The 22,388-nt window shown below is 45.7% G+C and overlaps 1 protein-coding gene across 1 annotated transcript; it reads right to left on the bottom strand.

Moving 5' to 3' along the window:
- Positions 1–937: 937 nt before the first annotated feature.
- Positions 938–21,574, bottom strand: castor2 (cytosolic arginine sensor for mTORC1 subunit 2). Its single transcript, XM_060863761.1, has 9 exons — positions 21,348–21,574; positions 9,196–9,266; positions 8,614–8,807; positions 4,069–4,201; positions 3,834–3,957; positions 3,129–3,239; positions 2,926–3,008; positions 2,700–2,794; positions 938–2,505 (listed from the first exon to the last, which is right to left on the bottom strand). The coding sequence occupies exons 1-9, from the start codon at positions 21,458–21,460 to the stop codon at positions 2,440–2,442; spliced, it is 990 nt and encodes a 329-aa protein (XP_060719744.1). The 5' UTR covers positions 21,461–21,574; the 3' UTR covers positions 938–2,439.
- Positions 21,575–22,388: the final 814 nt, after the last annotated feature.

Here is a 22,388-nt window from a genome sequence, read left to right as displayed (position 1 = left end):
TATAATTTCAGTAATAGTCCATAGAATGTTCTGGATTAAACAATAAGGAAAAGATTTTACAGCAAACTGCAGACTTTTCTTCCAAGTCTTAAGAGCATCTTCAGTGACATAAATATTTATTTCATTTTTTAAACTTTAATCATAATTTGATTTGATGCATGAATAAATTCAGTGCGTTGAAAAGCGTCTAATACGATAAATCAGTAATAAACTTTAATGTACATCTCTAAAGCACCCTGCCTCAAAGCTCAGCATGAAAGGATCAGAATTTAAATCCTTGCTTTTTTGTTGTAAAGGAAATGCAGATAAGATCAACAGAACAGCACTGTTAATAAAGCTAGAAGATGAAAGCATGTATTGGTGTTTTTAAAGCTTAATGTAAACTATTCAGCACAAAAGGAAGTGCGTTTTGCTGCCTGTTTGTGCTCGCGGAGTGAAAAAACGGGGGATATGGAGAAAGCTGCAGACGGCGAGCAGATGAAACCTCGTATACTAAATAAGCAAAGTGGCTCTATATGCTGCACCGCCTCTGATTATTGGACAACGTGTCTCCAGCCCATTTCCTCACGCAAACGCAACTGAACCAGAGACGTACTAATGCAGAGTGAAAAAACATGCTTTTTAAATTCCCTTATGAAAGAGGCATAAAAGCGACTTTCATCGAAACAAACTTTTGAGCTCATCAGGATGGAGGTCTGTACTGGATCAGGCCATGGCAGTCTTCCTGATAGATTGCTGGTGGTTGTGAATTTAGGAGAAACAAACCAGTGTGACACGAATCTTGCAGTTGGCTAGCGCTCCTTCATTTCTATGGCAACACCATGGAAATAAAAAAAAAAAAAAAAAAAGCTTGAGCAGAGGGGGGAAAAGAAAAGCAGGCCAGGACAATTCATCAGAGAAACACTACAATACTGGAGAAGTTTCTTTTCTTTAATGGTCAGAGAAGAAATAGGTCACCCTTTTATTTATTATTTTTTTAACACTGATAAATACATGGTTTCTGCTAATCAGATCTAACAGGAAAAAAGAAAAAGCCAGTGGGGAAAACAAAAAATTCCAAATTGTGTGTTAAGACCAACATACGTGACCCCTTTAAAAACAGATTCCTTCCAATAAGCAATTATTCTTCCCCACTTTTTTTTTTTTTCACATCAGTAAGAACAGTAAGATCTTTAGGATAGACCTTAAATAAAGTGCAGACTGGGTGAGAGAGCTGAAGGCCTAAACTAAACACCAGTGTCCTTAACACTTAGACCCCCGACTAACATTCAATGAAGGACTGTAATTCCTCAGGTCTTGTCGTTTGGGGGAAAAAAAACAGTAAAAACTAAAAGTAGCTAAAAGTATTGCATGCCGTTTCGAAAACCTGACACGGCTTCAAGCGTGAAAAGGGGGGAAAAATGTATAGTGTACAGTAAATTGCACATTTTTTTTAAACTCTGTCTATTCAGAAAAGAACAAGAGCAGGGTGATGTGTTCGATTCCAACCTGATAAAATCTCCACCTCGGACTGACGCCGACTCGGGAGCCGGAGCACAGAAACCCATTGATTGTAGTTTGGATACAAGAAAAAAAAAAAACAACAATAACTTATTCATAACTCAGTGACTCGGCATGGAAAACAAGAACATGGGGTGTAGGTGAAACAGGGGCAAATGGAAAAACAAAACCGGTTTCACAAACAGATCTTTTTGTGTGTTGATTTGAAATTGAACTTGTGATCACATCCATATGTATATTTCATATTTAAAACAATAGACTTTCAAACTACACGCAAAAAAAAAAAAAATAAATCAAAAATCCAAATCAAATCGATCACACTTGAGGAGTCAGTTTAGGCCTAAAGTGACTTGGCACAGTAAGAGAAGCCGGATGGTCAATGAAACAGACCTTTACACTAAAATGTTCGTGGCATACATTCTAATTCTTGGCCTTCTGTTAAAAGAAGACCGGTTACTAATACATTGTGGTTATTTGCGGTGAATCGAAGATAGTCTTGGTAGGGAGGGATGGGGGGGGGAAACACAACAGCCCACGTCTTAGTAGGCCTTGTTGTCATGGTGAAATGCGGTCTGGAGAAATAGAAAGTTGAAAGAAAGGGAAAAAAAGGGGGGGGGGAGAGAGATAATGCAGAAGTGGAAAAAGGAGCTGCAGTCACACTAGCTGAGGGTCCCTGTAGAAAAGGGTGCACTGTAGGGCTGGAGGACTGAGGGACAGGTGTTGGCACAATCAGCCTAATGAAAGTGGGAGAGTGCAACTAAAGCAATCCATCTCTCGTGCTCTCTCTCTCTCTAACACACACACACACACACACACACACCTTTCATTCTCACCCCTGGCTCTGGTTACTACCCCCCTCCCCCCCACAGTCTTCAAAAAGCTCTTGGCACTTTTGAAAATGATAATCTAGCAGGGACTCAGAGAGGCTCGTGTCCGAGCTCACTGTCCTTTGCTCTCATTGGTCCTCAAGGCTCCGATCACACTCTGGATGTTCTCCTCTGGAACCTGCAGGAAAGCAAGATGACAGACTTTGTTTTCAAAGAACTAGTGTACCCATCTAGATGATGGGGTTAGATGAAGGTTATCAATCAGTTAACCAAACCTTTCAAACTGTAAGTCACAATAGAGTGCAACACGCTCAGAGGAATGAGTGTGTGCTATCTGTGCTCTTTTAAAAAAGAAAAAGAAAAACAACCTACCAGAGCATGGTCAAACTTGAAGGTGCTGATGTAGTAGGCTGGAATGTCAGCTGTCGCCAAAGGTTCAGATATTTGGGCCACAATGCCACATTCGTCTGAAGAGAAGACAGAAATAAATCATGTGCTTTGCATAAGCTATTCTGCTTTCTGTTTGCTCAGTGTTTCAGCAAATCAAATCAGGGCTTTGGCTGTTGCGTTGTCAACAAGTCTGCCTGTAAAAACTCACCAAATCCTAAAGGCTGTCCTCCGATGCGAACCATTTTCCACAGCTCTCCTGAAGCGCTGGTGAAGAGGACGTTGTTGGGGAACCTAGCAAAACAGGCAGAAAGTCAGCAGACATGCAAATAAAACAATATAAAAGCACTTACCACACACACACACACACACACGTCTGTATAGCTTTAAATAATAGTGAGAGACTAGACTAACCTTCGGGTGGTCTGCTCATCCATAACCAGGGAGATGTAACCCTCGATCAGGGAGAAGGAGAAGAACCGGATGTGTCCTGAATCCTCATTCTGCGCTCCTGTTTCCTTCCCTCTGTCACGAAAAACAGCAAAAAGAATTCAGCAAAAGAAACCTATTATTACACAACACACATCAAGCTTTTCTCACCGCAGTGCAGCGAAGGTCAAGACTTTGAATTCAAAATACTGACATGTACCGAGACGTGTATCAGAAAAACAGCTCTGAGCGTTTCTCTGGCTAAGCGCACTAATGGAATGTACAGGCCATGTCTGAGTGCTTTTACGACTGACTAGAAGCTTACACGACGAGGTCTGTAATTAATTTGGCAGTGCTGCGGTTGTGTTGCTCTGGCTGTGGAATCAAACACTCTGAACCTGAAATGACACGGTGCGAACAAGGTCAAAGTGCAGAATGTCGGCTTTAATTTGATTTATGGTTGTGTCGGATGAGCCGTGTTGGAATTTATTTAGACTAGGAGCGAGTGTGCAGAGGGAGTCAGTGGGAATAATTATACACGAGTACTAATGCCATCGTCCGGTTCAGCAAGTTCTTACACACGGATTCAATGAAGGCAGCATGGGTACCCATCTATCAGTGCTGCTCTCCTATCAGGCGAGCAGATGGCTCTCAGGGTCAGCCATATGCGAGAGAATGCGAGGCTCTTACCCTCCTGAGTAGAACATGACGTCCATGAGCAGGGTGGCTACAGAGGGCAGTGTGTCTGGGTCCAGACTCGTCACGCAGAACATGTTACTGGGACTGGAGAGAGGGTGAATGATGGGTCGAGGGACTATGAGAGACGGAGAGAGAGATGGATGGATGGAAAAATCCTATTCAGGGATGCATAGATTAGCCACTGGTGCCACAAATGAACTCTTGTGTCTCGTAAAGAACTTCTTACCAAGTTTAGGCTTGACAAAACCGTTGGTGACTCCGGAGCAGTTGGCAGCTACCGTCTCTCCATTGACCACCCTGAGAAGGATGAACTCGGAGGACAGTGTGTGCATGACCATGGGGAGATCCCGCTCTCTGACCTGGACACAAACGCAAGAGAGATTTGCTTTACAATGTCCAAAGGACATTTGACATGTTATTCTTTTTAATTAACTGAAATGGGGATGTTTGAATGAGAGAAAGATGAGGTCGGGTTACTGGTTCCCAGTCTTAAACTTTAGGATCAAGCGTTCTCAACTTTTAAACGTATTCCATATAAAAGTAACCAAATTTGTTTGGAATGCACTTGCACTCCTTTGCATATTGACACTGTACAAATACCTGCATTGTTACTGTTAAAGAAGCAAAATTTAGCATGATAGCTGAGCTGCCAACATTGATATTCATTCATTCATCTTCATTAGTGCCTGGATCCTGGACAAAGTCAAGGAAGTGACACCATTCCATCACACCCAGGGGCACTTAGAATCACCAACATTCAAGTTTCTATTAGATAGGTGGATACCAAAGAACCCAAAGCAAACCAAATCTACCTGGGGGAGAACATGCAAAACAACCAACAGTAGAGTCTGAGCTCTGTAAGTTGCTCTCGATAAATGTAAATGTGCAGGTGGATAAACAACACATGAGCCTGTGATTAAAGCATTAACACAGAGTATGCCAGCCTGTGTGCATGCCAAGATGTTTCAGCTTCTCATAACCCTGGGGAACTTTGTTTCAGTGAAAACTTTACGATCCAGGGCTCCTGGGTACATCCTGAGCTCAGATTACTTGCTGTATTGAGTTTTACCACTGATGCTTTTATCCAATGTGCGGCTTTGATTTCATGACCTTCCAGTGTGAAGCATAGCGCCTTAACCGCTGAGCTTCACATGGACTCTAAGGTTTCCAATAAATTTGGTGTGAAGGTGTGAATGTGTGTGTACGGTGATCTGTGATAAACAGGGGTTCCCTCCAAAACCGTATCACTGCCTTACAACCAGTGCTCCAGATCCCTTGTGACCGAGACCCTGATAAAGGCTGTACTGAAGATAAATGAATGAATAAATGAATGAACGAACATCGACGGCTAGTGACGGGTTTCATTAAATTTAAAGACAGCTGCATATACCGAGTTTGACTCTGCTGGTACTACATTTGTCCCGAGACAGAATTTCTACCTGTTCTCATGCTGGTTTTTTGTCGATATTGTCCAGTCAAGGTTGTCAACCCACAACCGAGCCGTGTGTCCAGAAATTAATTGGATTTGTGTGTCCAGTTGGAATGCATCTGAGAAGTGTATAAAATCGTCCCTATCGAGTTGGAGCTGCCTGTCTATAAAAAGCTAGAGCTGTGTGCATCTTTCCTCATCTTGTGTTATCGGGAAATAGCTTGGATATGTAAATCCGTTGTAAGAGAATAGAGAAAAGCAAATTTGTACAACGCACGAGAGCAGTAAGCCTGAGCCATTAAATTAAAACAAGGTGAAAGGTTAAAGGGATAGATGTTAGTATGGTTGTTCTAGTGGTGCTAGCTGTTCTTCAATGTTTACCGCAAAACACATTATATCACAAGTTTACACCCTGCAGTCATCACTGGGACTGGAAGACAGGTTTAGATTGACTTAATTAATTATTTAACAGCTAGAAGAAAAAAAAGAAAAAAAAGCAATCACTTCAGACAAAAAGGCTCTCGGTAGTCCTACACCATGTATAAAAGTATTAGTTACACTTCTTTGACAAAACTGTTCCTTGCTATGTTTCCTCTTGTAATCTGAGCTTCAGCTGTCACTTTAGCTGCCACCTTCTTTTCCAGCGTTCTGACGATCACTAAACTTGAGTGTGTAGTGAATTTACAGGGAAGAGCTGAGCCTGTTAAGAAAACAAGTGCGTCTGCTCGCTGCATAACCGAGAAACTTGCACGCATTTGCATTTGAAACGGCAGCAACGACTCTCAAACCTGTTATGGAGTAAAAGAAGAAAAAAAACAAACAAACACACACAAGGATGTCTTGAGCAAACAGTTGGACTAAAATTCCAAAATGTCCTACAGAGACTATGCTAAAAACAAAACATTTTTAACAACGTTTCAAGGGCAATCCCTGTGGGTCTCCAGCATAGTTAAAGTAATACTGTATATATCCTTGACAGTTCCATCTGACTATCATTAACTTATGTAAAGCAAATATTTTCAAAAGAAGAGAAAAAAAAAGGCTCACAAGAGAGAATGCAGTTTTGCGAACAACAGAAAACTAGGCCAGACCTGAAATGCTGAGATACATCAACAAATAACAAAACAAGTGAGAAACATGGGGGTCGGGTTTGTCTAGCAACTTTGATGAATGAGATAAAGGGGTTCACTTGGGCACAGCTATTTATAAAACACACACACACACACACACACACGAGGAAGAGAAGCAAATGTGGACCTGCCGTGGCCCAAATCAGAGAGGTGGATCAACAACAACCCCCCAAACCCCTCATTGCCCCCTCCCCCAAACAGACTGCAGCCAGTAGAACGTTCCGGTGAATTCCATCAAGAGGCCATGCTGAGCCTCTTTACATAACCACCTCCAGATTACCATCGGCTTCGGCTTTTTTATTTTCATAAACAGGTCCTAGAGAGCGCGCGGGCTGTGGGGGTGGGGGGCAGAGGCAGAATGTAGCTGATAAGTGTGTGTGTGTGCGTACGAGGGAAAGGAGATTCACACAGTCACCACACATAAATAGAAAAATGTGCTGAGACGACAAGCGCGAGCAGTTGTCCTAATAGACAAGTCTGGGCGTCTTGCTCAGTCGCCTGCCGTTCTTTCTTCAACAAACAAGTAAATTATAGCAGACACTTGCTTGCTAGCAGACACCTGCCGTGCTTAAATGACAGAATTTGGCATGCATGGCAGGACTGCTTATATTTTGTAAAAATAGTATGGGGTTGAGGAAAATACATCCCAGGATATGAGGGGACTCAAACTTTGGGCTGAGTAACACGACGTGCTGTTCATGCTGGAAAATAAGTGTAGAGTTATCGTCCTAACTAAGGACTACAACCAGTAAAAAAAAAAAAAAAAAAAGCAGCTTGATATGCTGCTACACTCCTGACTCGAACAAACTAAACGTCTCCTTTGATTGCGCTACAGAAATGAGGTACATCAGTTGTTTGTATTCAGTTGTTTGATTTGTTTTTTTCTTCTTCTTCTGACCAAAGGCAGACTATAAAGCCCAGAGTAAGTAGTTAAATGTGTCACTTTAAATGAGGCAGAAAGCTAAAAGGCATCAGTTCTGCAGCTCTCCAGGACTCCAGCCTGAAACCCCTGACCCGGACAACCCCGATATTCTCGATGAAGCATTTCAACTATTCTGATTAAAACGCTGACCCCTACAGTGAAGCACCTCTTTGCATGCCCCTGTGTGCCTTTCAGCCCCAGAGGCCGTGTCTATTCTAGTGTGAAATGCACTGCGCAAGCAAAAATGTTCACAGGCCTGCAAGTAAAATATGCAAGTCATTTTACAGTCAGATTTTGTAAGAAACTCACAGCTAAAAATTCATGAAATGCTTTGAAGAAAAAAAAAAAAAAAAATGTAGATGCTTTTGGTATTCAGTGAACTACAAGGTAGAATATTTTGTTTTCTGATTGGTCTGAAGTTGTTGATTAAATTTTATCGGATAGTAGCTCCAGCTGTGTGATTTGTATCAAGGTGCTTGTTCGTATACGTTGTCATTTCTATAGTAACGACTTACGCCAGGACTTGTTTGATAACTGGACGAAAAAAAGAAAAAGGTGGACTTTATTTATTTACACTTGTATGAAAGTCTCCAGTTTCAGCACTTTGCACCGGTCAGATTTTAAAACTTTGAATGTTTCAATATGGCATTTTTGTGTATCGTCTATGAAGCAGCTGAGATCAGAGTGATGCTAGTGATTGATAAACATTCAATGTCGCTGCGTCATAAATTAGACGCTCTTACATCGATACAGGTCACAGGGAGGAAATCGTCAGAGTCGTGCACAGCTTGGCCATGATAGCTAAATTTTTTTTTATAGGTTGTTACGGTTAAATTTAGCCACCTTTGAATGTAGCCAAGCATTTTGCAATTTCTGCTTTTCAGAAACAGTTGGCAACATGATTTTTTTGTGAAAGCTGATTTAAATTCACAGAGCTGGCTGTTTTTGAATTTTCAAAAGATATCATTGCCTCTGGCGGGGTGGGGTGGGGTGGGGTGGGTAACTAACTAACTAACTAACTAACTAACTAACTAACCAACCAACCAACTAGTATAAATAAAGGAGGTTTTGTGATCCTAAAGTTCAACAGTATCTTCAACTCCAATCATCAAGCCTCCAAAACTTTAAATTCTTGAATTCGCCATCAACACTTAAGCTGGCAATGGAGAATCTACTAAGACAGCAAGGGAACTTTGGCATGTTTGTTGGGGGGAAATGGTGGAGAAATGTATAAAAAAATAAAAGATGTGTATAGTAATAGCATAGTCCTGGAATGTCCTATTAGCTCACCAGAATGAAGTCGGTTTGGTAGGTGGATAGCATGAAGACCGAGATGTTGTGGTCAGCCAGGGGGGCGATGACGGACTTGGCAATTTTGGTCACGCCGATCGGTTGAGAGCTGGTGGCGCTGCCACCTCCTGAAACCACATTGAGAGCTAACCATGTCGCATCCGCTACACTGAGATACTCCGACTCTGGCAGTTCTGAAAGAGAGGCAAAGGATTCACCAAAGTGAAGGAGGGAGGAGTTTAATACCTTTAACCTTTTGAAGGATTGAGGTCAATGAACCAGTAGGAAATGATGTTCTCCACACCATCAAGCAGTGTAAAAGCTGCTAGAATACCTGCGCCTGCTTCACTACCCACAGCCACCTGTATCCATGGTGACCCTGGCGACCCGGGCGTAATGACAGACGTTCATTCAGTCAACCACAAAAACAAACGGGCCGACAGCTCAGCCTCGGTTAACCCGTAACGGAAGAGAAGTGGCTGATGAAGCAGTATGTGGTCAAACATTGTCAGTGTGTGATGAGATGGGGGAGGATGTGTGATCTTTCTTTTTTTTTTTTACCTTGAGAACCTCAGAACGTACCTTTAAAGCCATCTTCATCAACTATGATGGTGTAATCCTCTGGGGTTTCGGTCAAACTGAAGAACTTGCATCTGTAAGAGGAGGAAAAAAGGATAGAAATGTGTAACCATGGGTTTGTATCTGGATACAGAATTATATCAAGTACAGACTTTCTGAAATGCATGGGTAATATACTGGAACTATATGACCCTCATCATTCATTCGCAACAGTCATTTGCATATTCACCAAATTAAACGCGAGACGAGTCACATAACTATTTGTACAGAAACAGCGGAAAAAAGAGGCAAAGGAAGAAAAAAAAAAAAGGGGAAGCAAAAACTGAGGATCGTCTGTTCTACCTTTTATGTTTGTTTAGTCATCAAACCCTAAAATTAGTCTTGGGGCTGTATCAGTGGCAGTCAGCAGACAAAACACATTGCACAACATATGTAAACACTTCTCTGTGATAAGTAAATAACAATATTGTTTGTTTAACATCATGCCACGTGTGTCTCCGGATAGGAGGGAACTCTCAATTAGACATATGGATAAATACTAAATGTAACTGGTTTTAACCATGACATCTCTTTTTACACTGCTTGAGAGATATTGTCAAACAGAACAGTATATAAATGGGTTTGCCGCATGACTCGGCCTATGCAAACAGAACCCATTGCGTGCACACACACGGTTCCAGGCATCTTTTTATGCCACTCGTAAAACCAGACCCAAGATCCAGGGTGAGGGGAGCACTTATTTATGGCTTTTCAAATCATCCCCCATATTATTTTTACCCACTCTGGTTGGTGTAGTGGGTGGGGGTGAACCAAGAGGTCTGTTGATTCTGGACAGCGGGATCTTATCTGATGCTGGCAAAATAGGGGGTTTTGTTAACTGTTGAGAATCTCGCTCAGGTCACACCAGCGGGCCTTTTTACAGAATCGCCTGTGGGGAAGTGGGGCATTTTCGTTTTTGCATCATCTTTACCTAAAGACAGTGATGCAGCAACACTGTCCATCTCTTTCATGTCTCGTAACCCTCTGTACATTCAGCTCGAACATATCAGCTTCCAAATAGCTTCATTCATAGAAATAGTACCATTGAAGCAGTCAGAAGATAGTCTAGATAGATTGCTCTACTACCCACTATTCCTGTACTAGAGGGAGAAATAAAGCTCTTGCACTTTGTTTTTTTTTTTTTTTTAATCAGCCAACATCTAAACATTACTGCTTTTTGAAAAATAAAAATTGAATTGAAAATGAATTATATTAGCTAGCTAGCTAGCTTTGCCTGTGACGTTACTGAGGACACATCAGAAATATTTCAGTATAACCATATCAAATGTGTTTATGGGTGGAGCTGAGATTTCAAATCCAACCAGAACTCGAACAGCTACATTTGGGGTCTTTAGCATTCACACGGCTGAATCTTGCTTTTCGACAGCGTCAGCTGAAACAGTGAGGCAGCAAACTGCGCGAGAGCCGTCGACAGCGTTCGGAACAGTAAGCCATTTTCGCCACACCCCTCCTCACATGCTGGGATGTCGCCCCTCGCATTCGACACCACCGCGAGACACTTCACAGAAAGCGCTGAAAGGAGACAAACAAGCAAACGCACACCATCTGCCAAAGCAGGGGTATTTGGAATCATACGGTCTTAATAAACAGAAAAAGGGACGTCAAAGGAAGTTAGATCATTATATATCTCATAAAGACACACAACACACCCCGGGGACTGCAGAGTAAAAAATAAAAAAAATAAAAAAGACGACACAGTGGTCGACTCTGAAGAAACAATGTTCACAGCTAGATACGAGACAACAAGCTGCATTCGCTGGCAGTTAGGAATTGAAAACAAGTCTTGCTCGAGCTTGTTTTTAATAGTCTTTTCCTGTGACGGAAGAGGAACTCGCAAATTGAATACGTCTACCAACAGTCTGCCGGCTGCTGTCTGTTTCTCAGCCCTAATAGGAAACCAGCGAGAATCAAAAACTGAGAATTTTATCTCCTCTTTGGAAAGAAGGTATTTTTTTTTTCCCCCTCGATAGACATTATAGTTAGATTGTGATTAAAAATATATTGAACAGGGCCCAGGAAATAAAACACTATGTACCTCTGGCCACATGGAATCCAGAAAGTCATGATAGGAGTGATGCTCAAACAAAAAAACGGACAGAGGACCAAAGTAAAGTGCCATCATGAAAGACTCAACACACACTGGTTTCCATGAACTGCCTGATAACGTCCAGTCATCCAAATACCAGACAAAGGATAAGACTAGTAAAGATTTTCAGCTCAGGATCCCTTCACGCTGAGAATGACTTCAGTGTCCGAGGCCTGACTTAATCTGCGTTCAGAAAAGAAATTAAAAAAGAAAAAGAAAAACTGGGTCCATGATGCATTAGCTGAGTGACTAACAGGACTGTATTACTTGGAGCTGAGGAGCCTTTAAGGCTCATTAGGGCTCTGGCTCATGTCTCGCTAAAACCAGGAGAGGAGATGGCCTCCAGGATTGTGTCCGCGAACACAAACAAGGAAGCATTAAGACAGAGAAGCAAGCAGCTCGGTGTGCCGTAGGCCGAGGGTCAGCTTTTAAACTCTGTCCACACACTGAAACGTGTAAATCTGTAGGAGTGCAGGTTAAGCTGAGGGATGTGAAGTAACCATCATACATCACACCACCATCCTTTTTTTTTTCTATAAAGGGAACTAGACAACGTGTCAGACTGGACCTGGTGATGAAACATGATGTAATATATAATAAGTCTGAATTGCTCATTAAAATAAAAAAAAAAAAACACACACATGAAAAGTTGTCATCAGTCATTTAAACCCACCAATCTAGAAACCAATATTCACATCTGAAATACTTTAATGACTAAGCAGCCAGAATTAGGGATGTGATTAAAAATAACAGATTTCTAACTGAGTTTGTGCCTGAGGAGCAGCGCCAAAACTAAATATTGTGGTGCTTAAGGAAAATACTCAGGTATTATAATATTAATATTATAGTATTAGAATATTTCATCGCTCACCATTACTATAAAGCTTGAAATGATTTGATGACGCATTGTACACACATAGGATTTACATATATAAAACTCTAAAAGTGCTGACGACATGGTGGTAGGATTAAAGTCACTGTTAATTCGATATGGTTATGTCATTTCCACTTAAACGGAAAGCAAGAGCGGGAAATATGGAGTGGCTCCTGTCCCTTTTAAAATAGCCAATAGCATTTAGATTTATCTCGCTAACTATGTGGAGATCGATAATTCACCTTTGGAGGATTTTTACTTCCCCTCCTGCACCAGTTCTACGAAGTGAATGAACTCAAACCCTTTCCATTTTTAACCAGCTTAGAGTACGAGTACATGTACCAGCCGTGCTTGCTTATCTGACGCATCCGCATCATATCCTAGAGAACGCTCAACCTCAGACAGAAATCCTGAGGAGAAGCTGAAGTGTAGAGTAACGTCATCAGAACGCTTTGTCTGTACAGTGATGCCTCGAGATACGAGTTTAATTCGTTCCGTGACTTTGCTCGTATCTCAAAACAATTTTCCCCGTTTAAATGAATAGAAATCCGATTAATCCGTTCCAGCTCGCAAAATTCCACTCGTTTTGTTTATGTGTTTTGAATATGAAAAATGTACAGTACCTGTATTTATAAATGACAAATATTGTATAAAAACATACAGTAATAAAAGAGAATGTTAAAAAAATAAACTGGTTTTACTTTACGGAAGATGCGCACGGAGGTTGAGGGAGGAGTAAACAGGAGGAATTTTGTCTCGTACGTACACTTTCGTTCACTTACTCGCTACTGTACACTCTTAATGCTACTTTACACTTAAATGGAACTTAACTAAACTTCACTAAAATTAACAAACTTAAATCAAGCATTGCGTTAGTTCTTGCAGGCCAAGCTGTTAATCAGCTGTCCACGACGCGCACCAATCCGGTTACGACATCCATATTACCCAACCATTTAAATTCCAATTCATAGACACGCTCTATTTTAAATTCTGCTTAATTTTCTTCATCGCTTTTCTCTACACTTGTTTTTGCCTTTTTTGTCACTCTTTCCTCACGAACATCTGACGGTCGTTTTAATAAAAACCTTTCCGGTCGGAATATCAGATGTGGTGTAGTCGCAGGAGTAACATTTTTTTAACGGATCCAACGCTTAAAACGGATCAGAAAATTACGGATCCGCAGATGGTCGGCACCTCACGCAGCCCCTGTGCGACTCTCCATAGGAAATGAATGACTTCCTGTTTATCGGCCGTCGTTTGTCGTGTGCAGTGGAAAGGCGGCTTTAACCGAGTGAGACGCGGGAAGCTGAGGCGGGGAAACAGAGCACACGTGGTTGTTGGGGATCTTTGTTTCAGCGGCGGCGGCTCGGATGCTCGGATCTCAAAAATTTGCTCGTATCTCAAGCCAAAAATATGGTCGAATCACAGCTCCTATCTCAAAAAATTCGTATGTCAAAGCTCTCGTATCTCGAGGCATCACTGTATTAAAAGCCACAAAACGTCCTCTTGGATTTCACGAGGACTTTTAGTTTAATCCTGTGGAGCATCTGTGAGATATCTTCATTCCTGCTACAAGCTACAAACATTTCTTTCCTCCCAAAATAATGCAGTGACACTGGAGACTCCTTCCACTAAAAAAAATACCCACGCCACATAAGTGACTAATAATCATCTGTTCCTGTGAGCAAACTGTTACTATAGAAACCTGTTTCTATAATAGACTTAGTCTGTTATTAATATAAACCTGTGATTTTTCTTGAAGCAGGACATTTGTTTCAGGGCTGGTGTGCAAAATGAATCAACACCTTCACAAGCTAGAATTCAACTCAATTCTGTGCTTTAGATTTCATTACTAAACAAAAAGCGTGTGGCTGGTAAGCAGAATAATGAAAGCTGCTTCTCCAGGAAAGAGACGTGACGAGATTAATCTAAAAATGTGTGAGGTGGTGACGATAACGGTTTGGTGCGGATTATCGCAATATATTGAGCCACTGATGATCGGCGTGGGAAGAGAGGAGGGAGGAAGGAAGGAAGGAAGAAAGAAAGAAAGAAAGAAAGAAGCGACAAACACCTTTAGATCTATGAAAATTCTCTCCATCACTCTCTTTCTATTTTTTTTTTTTTTTCTTTAAACTTCAGCTTGCTTCTTTTTTTGTCCCTTCTTCACTGCACTTGTTTACAGCTTTCCGGCAGCCATGCAAAGCGCTGCAGCAGGAAGGAGGACACGGTGCTGGGAATAAAGTAGAAGCTGGTGTTTCAGGAGGAAAAATAATAACTGAGGTTGACATTATGATGAATGACGTAATTAGGCATCTTGGAGTTGAAATGAATAGCTGAAATGAAGGCGTGTTACAATGAAATGAAATGAAATTTCATCAGAAGTTCTTGTTATTGGTTTTTTTTTGTGCGTGTGTGTGTGTGTGTGTGTGTGTGTGCGCGCGCATTGGGGGGCACGAGCCGCACGTCCGTCCACACACACACTTAACATCCAACTTCATTATTATGAGACAGAGGAAATGAAAAACAAACAAAAAATACAGGTTAATTCAAGGTCTATTTTTTAGCCCTCTGGTATCGACTGAAATTCTTAGTTGATATTGTAGGAAGGAAGGAAGGAAGAGAAGTTTTAGATGAAAGTGTAAAAATTGTTTCTCAGAGACACACACACACACACACACACACACACAGAGAGACACACAGAGTCAGAGAGAGACACACACACACGCAGGGACAGAGAGACACGCACACATGCAGGGACAGAGAGACACGCACATGCAGGGACAGAGAGAGAGACACACACACGGACAGAGAGACACACACACAGGGACAGAAAGAGACACACACGCAGGGACAGAGAGACACACACACGCAGGGACAGAGAGACACACACACGCAGGGACAGAGAGACACACACACGCAGGGACAGAGAGACACACACACGCAGGGACAGAGAGACACACACACACGCAGGGACAGAGAGACACACACACGCAGGGACAGAGAGACACACACGCGCGGGCAGGGACAGAGAGAGACACACACACGGACAGAGAGACACACACACAGGGACAGAGAGAGACACACGCACGCAGGGACAGAGAGACACACACACGCAGGGACAGAGAGACACACACGCAGGGACAGAGAGACACACACACACGCAGGGACAGAGAGACACACACACACGCAGGGACAGAGAGACACACACACACGCAGGGACAGAGAGACACACACACACGCAGGGACAGAGAGACACACACACGCAGGGACAGAGAGACACACACACACGCAGGGACAGAGAGACACACACACGCAGGGACAGAGACACACACACACAGGGACAGAGACACACACGCAGGGACAGAGAGACACACACACACACAGGGACAGAGAGAGACACACGCACGCAGGGACAGAGAGACACACACGCAGGGACAGAGAGACACACACGCAGGGACAGAGAGACACACACACACGCAGGGACAGAGAGACACACACACGCAGGGACAGAGAGACACACACACACGCAGGGACAGAGAGACACACACACACGCAGGGACAGAGAGACACACACACGCAGGGACAGAGACACACACACACAGGGACAGAGACACACACGCAGGGACAGAAAGACACACACACGCAGGGACAGAGAGACACACACGCAGGGACAGAGACACACACGCAGGGACAGAGACACACACGCAGGGACAGAGACACACACACGCAGGGACAGAGACACACACGCAGGGACACACACGCAGGGACAGAGACACACACGCAGGGACAGAGACACACACACGCAGGGACAGAGACACACACGCAGGGACAGAGACACACACGCAGGGACAGAGACACACACGCAGGGACAGAGACACACACGCAGGGACAGAGACACACACACCTAGGGACAGAGACACACGTGCGCAGGGACAGAGACACACGCGCGCAGGGACAGAGACACACGCGCGCAGGGACAGAGACACACGCGCGCAGGGACAGAGACACACGCGCGCAGGGACAGAGACACACGCGCGCAGGGACAGAGACACACGCGCGCAGGGACAGAGACACACACGCAGGGGCACACGCGCGCAGGGACAGAGACACACACGCAGGGGCACACGCAGGGACAGAGACACACACGCAGGGGCACACGCAGGGACAGAGACACACACGCAGGGACAGAAACACACACGCAGGGACAGAGACACACACGCAGGGACAGAGACACACACGCAGGGACAGAGACACACACGCAGGGACAGAAACACACACGCACAGGGACAGAGACACACACACAGGGACAGAGACACACACAGGGACAGAGACACACACACACACGCAGGGACAGAGACACACACACGCAGGGACAGAGACACACACGCAGGGACAGAGACACACACACGCAGGGACAGAGACACACACATGCAGGGACAGAGACACACACATGCAGGGACAGAGACACACACGCAGGGACAGAGACACACACACGCAGGGACAGAGACACACACACGTAGGGACAGAGACACACACACCAGCAGGGACAGAGACACACACCCGCAGGGACAGAGACACACACACCCGCCGGGACAGAGACACACACACCCGCCGGGACAGAGACACACACACCCGCCGGGACAGAGACACACACACCCGCCGGGACAGAGACACACACACACCCGCAGGGACAGAGACACACACACACACACGCAGGGACAGAGAGAGACACACACACACACCCGCAGGGACAGAAAGACACACACCCGCAGGGACAGAGACACACACACACACACCCACAGGGACAGAGACACACACACACCCGCAGGGACAGAGACACACACACACACACCCGCAGGGACAGAGACACACACACACACACCCGCAGGGACAGAGACACACACACACGCAGGGACAGAGACACACACACACAGGGACAGAGACACACACACGCAGGGACAGAGACACACACACGCAGGGACAGAGACACACACACGCAGGGACAGAGACACACACACGCAGGGACAGAGACACACACACGCAGGGACAGAGACACACACACGCAGGGACAGAGACACACACACGCAGGGACAGAGACACACACACGCAGGGACAGAGACACACGCAGGGACAGAGACACACGCAGGGACAGAGACACACACACACACCCACAGGGACAGAGACACACACACACCCGCAGGGACAGAGACACACACACACACACCCGCAGGGACAGAGACACACACACACACCCGCAGGGACAGAGACACACACCCGCAGGGACAGAGACACACACACGCAGGGACAGAGACACACACACGCAGGGACAGAGACACACACACGCAGGGACAGAGACACACACACGCAGGGACAGAGACACACACACGCAGGGACAGAGACACACACACGCAGGGACAGAGACACACACACGCAGGGACAGAGACACACACACACGCAGGGACAGAGACACACGCAGGGACAGAGACACACGCAGGTCCCTGTGTGTCTCTGTCCCTGCGTGTGTCTCTGTCCCTGCGTGTGTCTCTGTCCCTGCGTGTGTCTCTGTCCCTGCGTGTGTCTCTGTCCCTGCGTGTGTGTGTCTCTGTCCCTGCGTGTGTGTGTCTCTGTCCCTGCGTGTGTGTGTCTCTGTCCCTGCGTGTGTGTGTCTCTGTCCCTGCGTGTGTGTGTCTCTGTCCCTGTGGGCAGGGACAGAGACACACACACACGCAGGGACAGAGACACACACACACGCAGAGACAGACACACACACACACACACACGCAGGGACAGAGACACACACACACGCAGGGACAGAGACACACACACACACGCAGGGACAGAGACACACACACACACGCAGGGACAGAGACACACACACACACGCAGGGACAGAGACACACACACACACGCAGGGACAGAGACACACACACACACACACGCAGGGACAGAGACACACACACACACACGCAGGGACAGACACACACACACACACGCAGGGACAGAGACACTGTCCCACACACAGGGACAGACACACACAGGGACAGACACACACACACACAGGGACAGACACACACACACAGGGACAGACACACACACACACACACAGGGACAGACACACACACACACAGGGACAGACACACACACACACACAGGGACAGACACACACACACAGGGACAGACACACACACACACAGGGACAGACACACACACACACAGGGACAGACACACACACACACAGGGACAGACACACACACACACAGGGACAGACACACACACACACACACACACACACAGGGACGGACAGACACACACGCAGGGACAGAAACACACGCAGGGACAGAGACACACGCAGGGACAGAGACACATGCAGGGACAGAGACACACACACACGCAGGGACAGAGACACACACACACACACGCAGGGACAGAGACACACACACGCAGGGACAGAGACACACACACACACACACACGCAGGGACAGAGACACACACACACACAGGGACAGAGACACACACACACACAGGGACAGAGACACACACACACGCAGGGACAGAGACACACACACACACACGCAGGGACAGAGACACACACACGCAGGGACAGAGACACACACACACACGCAGGGACAGAGACACACACACACACGCAGGGTCAGAGACACACACACGCAGGGACAGAGACACACACACACACACGCAGGGACAGAGACACACACACACACGCAGGAACAGAGAGACACACACACACACACACACACACACACAGGGACAGAGACACACACACAGCCAGGGACAGAGACACTGTCCCACACACAGGGACAGACACACACAGGGACAGACACACACAGACACACACACACACAGGGACAGACACACACACACACAGGGACAGACACACACACACAGGGACAGACACACACACACAGGGACAGACACACACACACACACACAGGGACAGACACACACACACACACACAGGGACAGACACACACACACACACACAGGGACAGACACACACACACACACACAGGGACAGACACACACACACACACAGGGACAGACACACACACACACACAGGGACAGACACACACACACACACAGGGACAGACACACACACACACACAGGGACAGACACACACACACACACAGGGACAGACACACACACACACACAGGGACAGACACACACACACACACAGGGACAGACACACACACACACACAGGGACAGACACACACACACACACAGGGACAGACACACACACACACACACAGGGACAGACACACACACAGGGACAGACACACACACACAGGGACAGACACACACACACAGGGACAGACACACACACACAGGGACAGACACACACACAGGGACAGACACACACACACACAGGGACAGACACACACACACACAGGGACAGACACACACACACACAGGGACAGACACACACACACACAGGGACAGACACACACACACACAGGGACAGACACACACACACAGGGACAGACACACACACACAGGGACAGACACACACACACAGGGACAGACACACACACACAGGGACAGACACACACACACAGGGACAGACACACACACACACAGGGACAGACACACACACACACAGGGACAGACACACACATACACACACACAGGGACAGACACACACACACACACACAGGGACAGACACACACACACACACACAGGGACAGACACACAGGGACAGACACACACACACACAGGGACAGACACACACACGGACAGACACACACACGGACAGACACACACACACGGACAGACACACACACACAGGGACAGACACACACACACAGGGACAGACACACACACACAGGGACAGACACACACACACAGGGACAGACACACACACACAGGGACAGACACACACACACAGGGACAGACACACACATACACACAGGGACAGACACACACATACACACAGGGACAGACACACACATACACACAGGGACAGACACACACATACACACAGGGACAGACACACACATACACACAGGGACAGACACACACATACACACAGGGACAGACACACACATACACACAGGGACAGACACACACATACACACAGGGACAGACACACACATACACACAGGGACAGATACACACACACACAGGGACAGACACACACACACACAGGGACAGACACACACACACAGGGACAGACACACACACGCAGGGACAGAGACACACACACACGCAGGGACAGAGACACACACACACACAGGGACAGACACACACACACAGGGACAGACACACACACACACAGGGACAGACACACACACACAGGGACAGACACACACACACAGGGACAGACACACACACACAGGGACAGACACACACACACAGGGACAGACACACACACACACAGGGACAGACACACACACACACAGGGACAGACACACACACACACAGGGACAGACACACACACACACAGGGACAGACACACACACACACACAGGGACAGACACACACACACACACAGGGACAGACACACACACACACAGGGACAGACACACACACACACAGGGACAGACACACACACACACAGGGACAGACACACACACACAGGGACAGACACACACACACAGGGACAGACACACACACACAGGGACAGACACACACACACAGGGACAGACACACACACACAGGGACAGACACACACAGGGACAGACACACACAGGGACAGACACACACACACAGGGACAGACACACACACACAGGGACAGACACACACATACACACACACAGGGACAGACACACACATACACACACACAGGGACAGACACACACATACACACACACACAGGGACAGACACACACATACACACACACACACAGGGACAGACACACACACAGGGACAGACACACACACAGGGACAGACACACACACACACACGGGGACAGACACACACACAGGGACAGACACACACACACACACGGGGACAGACACACACACAGGGACAGACACACACACACTAGCTGTTCAGTACTCTGGCCTATAGCCTTTCAGGATGCGTTTATACAAACAATTACATGTATTTTTTCACTCTTACATTCATTTCTACGCACAAACAAACACAGACACACACAACAAGCTACTCACCTTGTTTTTGAGGGCAGGAAAGCGAGTTTAATTAATCCGTGAGTGCAAATCTGGATGCCTTCTTTTGCTATACTGGCTACTTTCAGGCTGTGCTCCAAAATGTGCAGTTCCATCGTTTGCGTCTTCTCATTTGGGGCACAGCTTAAAACAGACAAACGATAAACGACTGTTCTACTCGGGTGCACATATATGTAGCGCTATATATATATATATATATATATATATATATATATATATATATATATATATATATATATATATATAATATATATAACGTGTGTGTGTGTAATATATATATATATATATATATATATATATATATATATATTATATATATATATAAAAGCGAAACAATAAATAAATAAATAAATAAACTCGAGCTGCGAGCCAAATGGACCGGGTTTTAATAAGAACCTTCAAACGGAGCGGAAAAGAGGGTGAAAGAGAAAAAAGGAAAAGTTGTGCACTGAAAAGGGGAAAGAATAGAAAAAGAGAGAGAGAGAAAGACAGAGAAGCATGGGTAAATAAAAAAGCAAAGCACAACGAGGTAAAAAAAAAAAACGGGAAAGGGAGAAAAACAGAGGACTCTCTGCCTCCCCCCGTGTTTCCACTCCGGCGGGGATTGGAACAGTCCGGCAGCTGGCGACGCTGAAACAAACAACCTGTCTATCAAACACACGGGGGGTGGGCGTGGCTACGGACAGGCGCGCTGCATGCTGGGAATCGTAGTTCTTATTAAAAGTGAAGGTTTGTAGACGCCTCACGTGATGCTTTGGATCGAATAAAACTCAAACTAACAACGAATTCGTGGAAGCGTCAATGAAATCTGTGGTGATTCCATTCCTTACAGAAGGGAATACCTTAATAGGTATTTTTACTCTAAGCCCCTCCCACTTTGTCTAGCAGGTTATGACACCTGATGGGATGTGAAATAAGACACCACTGGACATGTTATGACATTTCTATCATTTAGCACACACCCTTATCTGGAGTGACTTACAATTTAATTTTCATTTATACAATCAAGGGTTAAGGGCCTTG

This window comes from Tachysurus vachellii, chromosome 26 (assembly GCF_030014155.1).
Source record: "Tachysurus vachellii isolate PV-2020 chromosome 26, HZAU_Pvac_v1, whole genome shotgun sequence".
Lineage (NCBI taxonomy): Eukaryota > Metazoa > Chordata > Actinopteri > Siluriformes > Bagridae > Tachysurus > Tachysurus vachellii.
This window is presented reverse-complemented; position numbering and strand designations above follow the sequence as displayed.